At 41.1% G+C, this 5666-nt stretch overlaps 1 protein-coding gene across 6 annotated transcripts in view; it reads left to right on the top strand.

Annotated features, from left to right (window-relative positions):
* Window positions 1–5369, top strand: part of LOC123085630 (programmed cell death protein 2) — a 9641-nt gene extending 4272 nt beyond the window's left edge. For all 6 annotated transcript variants that reach the window (XM_044507298.1, XM_044507294.1, XM_044507293.1 and 3 more), the window contains 11 exons: window positions 1018–1253; window positions 1352–1435; window positions 1522–1655; window positions 1744–1841; window positions 2446–2534; window positions 2791–2884; window positions 2972–3129; window positions 3205–3275; window positions 3469–3583; window positions 4274–4473; window positions 5065–5369. In XM_044507298.1, the coding sequence (XP_044363233.1) occupies window positions 1026–1253; window positions 1352–1435; window positions 1522–1655; window positions 1744–1841; window positions 2446–2534; window positions 2791–2884; window positions 2972–3129; window positions 3205–3275; window positions 3469–3583; window positions 4274–4441 (1239 nt within the window). In that variant the 5' untranslated portion in view covers window positions 1018–1025 and the 3' untranslated portion in view covers window positions 4442–4473; window positions 5065–5369. The remainder of the gene's footprint in view (window positions 1–1017; window positions 1254–1351; window positions 1436–1521; window positions 1656–1743; window positions 1842–2445; window positions 2535–2790; window positions 2885–2971; window positions 3130–3204; window positions 3276–3468; window positions 3584–4273; window positions 4474–5064) is intronic.
* The last annotated feature ends 297 nt before the right edge of the window (window positions 5370–5666 follow it).

Raw genomic sequence — 5666 nt, 5'->3', positions numbered from 1 at the left:
GTGATCTAGTGTAATTAACCTGAAAATACACTGACAAAAGCACTGTAATAACCTGAAATTAGATTGTAATTGCAGTGACTGTAAACTAAAAATCATAGAAGTTACAGCAAAAATTGCACTGTGGTTACCTCTAGAAATTACAGTGTCACTACTCTGTAATTTCAGAGGAAATTACACTGTAATTAAAATGAAATTACAGTTATGAAGTTGCCGTAACTTCGATGCAACTACTACCTAAGAACGCACACCCAGCATCTAACAACAAAAAAGGTCAGCGAAATCAAACGCCCAGGCTAGCAGAAACAAAATCAACAGGGGAATTAGATCCACCGTTTCATCCATGCACCTATCACTGTAACATTGTAGTAGCAGGAAAAAATCGCCAGGAAAATCCACCACTAAGACTACACATACACCCACATCTACATCAAACACAAGGGAATCGAATCAAACCAGAAGATCTAGAAGAAATTCAACGGGGAAAGGGAGAAGACCCGGATAACGAACTGAAATCACACGACACTGGAGCGGAAATCAATCTGAAAGAAGAGGAGGATGAGGAGATCGGAATCACCATGGATGACGAGGAAATCGCCAAGAACTGCCTCCCTCTCTCATCTTTAACTCTCGCGAAGAAATGAGAAAGGGCAAGAATAAAAAAAGACAGAGAGCCAGGGGATAGGCAGTAACGGGTTGGCTGGGAAACGAAAGCGCGCCCGGTAACAGACGCATAGAAAAACGTCCAAAAAAGCCAGCACCCAGCGCGGACCTCGGCACGAGATCAAACGGCCAAAAAAATTGAATGCAAACCAATTGTAAATCACTCGACTGTAAATTAGCAAAACCGTAGTCATACGCTAGTGGTATTTTGTCATGTAAACTGAACTGACTACACTTTGGTTTTCACTAGTGGTATGTTTGAACCTCTGATTTTTGACTTGTGGTATTTTGGCCATTTTCTCAATCCTGCAAGAAAAGCCGCACGAATCCCGCCTCATCCATCTCTTTCCGCCGCAGGTAAGTTGATGGAGCCCAACGCCGACAAGCTACGCGGTCTTCGCATCACCTCCCTCGACGATGAAGATGATGATGAGATAGAACTGCCCGCGACCGTGGCTGCGGCGGCCTCGGGCTATGATGACGATGACGAGGACGAAGATGAAGAAGCGGAAGTGATGCTTGGTTTCCTGGAGAAGCCGAAGCATCCAGGCCTCCTCCGCCACCTCTTTCCTAGCAAGGCCGGAGGCATCCCGGTCCGTGCAATAACGCCCATCATATTAAGCGACACACTTTGATTTTTTTATGCGATTGGAGCAGGTATTAATATGAGGTGTTTGTGTATTTTGTCCAGGCGTGGTTGGATCCCGTGAACTTGCCCTCGGGGAACTCCAGCTGCTGTGGCTTCTGCGGCGAGCCCCTGCACTTTGTCCTCCAGGTTATTGCTTTGTGCCTAGAAGCAATTGTACCTGTTGTTTTCTTTCCGGAACTTGTACTTGTTAAATGGATGCTCCGGCTGTGTAGATTTATGCTCCTATTGAGAGCAATGCAGCAGCATTCCACCGCACTCTCTTCATGTTCATGTGCCCGTCGATGGCATGCTTGCACCGAGACCAGCACGAACAGTGGACACGCAACCAAGGCAATCCTCGTAGAAGGTGAAGCAAGTCCCGTAGCTGCTGTGTTGGCTTTTAGACTAGAGACTGAAAACATTTTGCTGATCCTGATTGCCTCGTTGGATTGCAGCGTGAGGGTTTTCCGGTGCCAGCTGCCTCGTACCAACGTGTTCTACTCAAGTAAACCTCCAAGTCACAATAACTCTGACAAGCCACTATGTGCCGGAGGTAGTTTTCCTTTTTGTTCAGTTACATGTCATCTTAGATTTACTGTGCCTAATAAGTTTGGTATGCTATTAGTGCTACATTTCCTGCATTACGTAGTACTCCCTCCGTCCCAAAATAAGTGTCTCAGCTCTAGTACAAAGTTGAGACACTTATTTCGGGACGGGGGGAGTAATTAGCTAGTTATCCTAGAGAAAATGTGCTTATGTCCAGCAGATCTCTTTCACTCTATCTAGCTATTGCATAAATACTTTCTTCATTTACACTTACGAATTCCTAAATCATATTTTCAATATGCTAAAATCTTGAAGTTATCATCTTCATTTGTTTATGCTGGTTGCTCCACATATCGGCACCTTGCTTCTAATGTCTTCCTTCGGAAACATATAATCTTTTGCTTTCTGTTTTTTTTCCTAGAAAAACATTGCACTGTCAATGTGCTGACTGCTGAGACTAAGTTTGGTGGGGTTTGTTAGATGCTGATTAATTTAGTATATTGATGCGCTTACATTCGTAGGCAACAATGGCCATCTTCTGTCAGTCAAACTGGTTATGTTAATAGATGGCTATATTGATTTCCTTTGTTTACTTGACTATGAGTTGCCAGCTGCTCTCTGTCATTGGTGTGGTACATGGAAAGGGGATAAAATATGTGGTGGCTGCAAGAAATCACGTTACTGTTCTGAGAAACATCAGGTATTCCCAAATCATTTAATCATCCTAGAGATCTCTTGGGCATCTCATGTTTGTGTTAAATCTACCCCTTTGTCATGTCCAAATATACAGTCTTTGGTTTGATCCTTGCCAATTTTTGGACACACTCATGATCCTTTGTCCACCTCCAATACAATAAAGTATTGACTGGCTTGGACACCAACCAAACAGACCCTACATATCCCTTTGGCAACCAGATCCTACTTTGGATGAACAAAATTTTGTGACTCTTTCTCAGGCACTGCACTGGCGCTCTGGTCATAAAAATGATTGCCTACAGATAATCAATTCTTCTGAAGCTTCAAGTTCTGTGCTGCCAGCTGTAGGAAAAGGTAACCATGTTTGAAGACTAATAATGCTATTAAGGTCGTAATTATTGCATTTGTCTTTATCCTCTTATAATTCCTCTCTATTTGCAGTTCCAGCTAGGACTTCTTGGCCGGAATATCAGATAGCAATTGACGATGAAGTTGATTTGGATTCTGATGGTTGTGATGAAAACAGCTCAAAATCCTTGGTGATGCAAAAGCATGGTAAACCAGATGATACAATGCAGTCATGGATGGATCAATTTGAGGTTTTTAGCCGTGCATTCTCTCTTTTGTGCTTGCCAACATAGCAACCACTGTTTATTCACTGCTATGTTATATAGGCTGATGCTGACAACCAATGCTGGGCATATTTTCAAGAGCGTATCTCAAGAGCACCAGAGCAAGTATTGAGGTATGCATAACTTGCATGAATCCTCTCCTTGTTCGGTGATGTTTTCAATTTACTTTTGCCTGTTCAGGAAAATAGTAGTTCGATATTGTTTCAATCGTTTTGTAATTCAGTTTATTCAGTTGGCTTGCATATTTATTCTCAACAATGTATGTTATATGCATATTTATTACTAATAAAAGTCTAAATTACGCAGATACTGTCGAGATCCAAATGTAAAACCTCTGTGGGCTTTATCAGCTGGGCGTCCATCAAATCCTGACATCCCTTCATGTAGCTACTGTAAAGGTCCACTATGCTATGAATTTCAGGTTGGTCAATTTGTCTAGGGCCAAAAATATTTGCATTTCTGATATAGCAACACATTTCCACTTAGCTAGTAAACTCAAAAACCCAATTGTTTTTCCATGATAACTCCCCCTTGTAGCAGTAATAGGTTTAGAGTCAATATTTTGTTGCCACAAAAATAATAGACTGAAAACCTTACATTTTTCATGCCCAATATTTTGTTAATGCCCATCTGCTCTCTAAAATGTCTGTTGGGCAAATGCTCTGTTTATGAGCCATCACTACCATCAGTGTCTCAAATAATAATAACAATAACAAGACATGATTCAGAAGTTATCGATCACTAGCACTAGGGACTGTGTAATCAGTTATGCTACTAGGCCAGGCTGTGGCAGGGCATGCATGGCATGGTTTGTGCCTATAAGTTATGACCAAGCTGTTTTTCTTTGTGTCCGAATAGGAAACTAAAAGAATGTTGTTAATGAATTACTTCTATGAACTTACGGTATCATGTTTTTCCTTTAACCCCCATGAGAGCAATGTCCAAATAGTTGTACCTATGGAACTTCATATGAGTGAAGTTTATGCTTAGTCAGTGTCTCAGTGATGCCTCCAACATGCTTATCAGTAATCGTTACATTTCCCTCCCTCGTGCTTGCGTATACAGGATCATGTGCTTACATATCCTTACACTGTGTTTACTGTATCTCCAGATAATGCCACAATTGCTTTATTACTTTGGTGTGAGAAATGAACCAGACTCTCTTGATTGGGCAACAATTGTTGTGTACACATGTAAAGGATCATGTGATCAAAGTACTAGCTACAAGGAAGAATTTGCATGGGTTCAGTTATATCCTACATCAATCTCAAGGCCGTAGTAATGTTTACCTGTTCCACAGAGTGGTGTCTGGTTTGTAACTCCCCCCATTTAACTTTGTTGTTGATCTACAAAAGCTCATGCATATGATCCACTAATAAGCAACGGTTCACTTTGGCATGATTCATTGTGTTTTATCAGTATACACTATCCACTGTCAAATGTGTATTATGATACGAGTAATTTCAGTAAATGCACTAATTCTGAGAGAATTTTTAATAGAATGTTCCAAGAGCTGAGAATTTTCCTGTGCCCATTAATGCATCTATTGCTTGAACAAGTGAAGGGCCAATAGTTGTTGTAAAAGTTAGATAGGTATAAGCTTATTTGATGTTGTGTTTTTGGATTCTGAAGCTATGCTAATTGCTAATCGCCATTTTGTTTGTTGTATACATCTGCAATGGATGGGCATGTTTCTTTGGAAAACGAGTTAGTCAAAAATCAATATAGTTTGAATCTATTCTCTTGATCTTGTTGTTAGCTTTGTTGTTTTATCTGCCTGGCAAATATGTTCCTTTTAGCGGCAGCAAGATACAGATGCAAGAGAATGTCATCAGTTGGCTGTGTGAATCAGAGATAGTCCTTGCTAGTAACCTATATTTTTCTCTGTTATTGTCTCACCAGGGAGTTGGGAACTTGAAAGTGACGGTCTACCTTGCATTTCAATCTGAAGACAGGCGTTCCAAGCCAGATAGATCTTTTTTTAGATGTCAACTTCAATGCAGGGCCATGGTCCCAATTCGCTCGCTACATTGGGCTTGGTCTAGTATTTAGCCACTGGGGCCATCTAGAGCATTTGATGTGAAATAGTTGTGGTCGCCAGCATTGCCTGTTCAGTGTGCATCTTTATTTCGTTATATAGGATTCTTCGTCTCTTTATGTGGACACCTTGGACGGTTTTGGGGATTACTCGTTAGGGTTCTGGTCTATCTCGTTGGTCTGTTATTTGAGGCTTCTTGCATTTCGCTTTCGGCATTGACCACACCCCATGTAGAGTAGAGTCTCCACATTGCCTTTTTTTAGGAGTTGAAATTTTGATAAGAACTGTGCTTTTTTATATACCAAAAGCAAATAATCTTGCTGGGCTACTTTACGTTTTATCTGTTCCATGCATATAGGATATTCCATGAACATGGTGTGGTAGTTGCCTTGTGTTGAAAGCGATTTTTGCAACGACAAAATTTGTGTGTTTGGCATGGTCCCATGTGCCACCTCCTCCATGGTTT

This window comes from Triticum aestivum, chromosome 4A, assembly GCF_018294505.1.
Source record: "Triticum aestivum cultivar Chinese Spring chromosome 4A, IWGSC CS RefSeq v2.1, whole genome shotgun sequence".
NCBI classification, from domain to species: Eukaryota; Viridiplantae; Streptophyta; class Magnoliopsida; order Poales; family Poaceae; genus Triticum; species Triticum aestivum.
The sequence above is the reverse complement of the archived record's forward strand: the minus strand, read 5'-3'. Positions and strand labels throughout refer to the sequence as shown.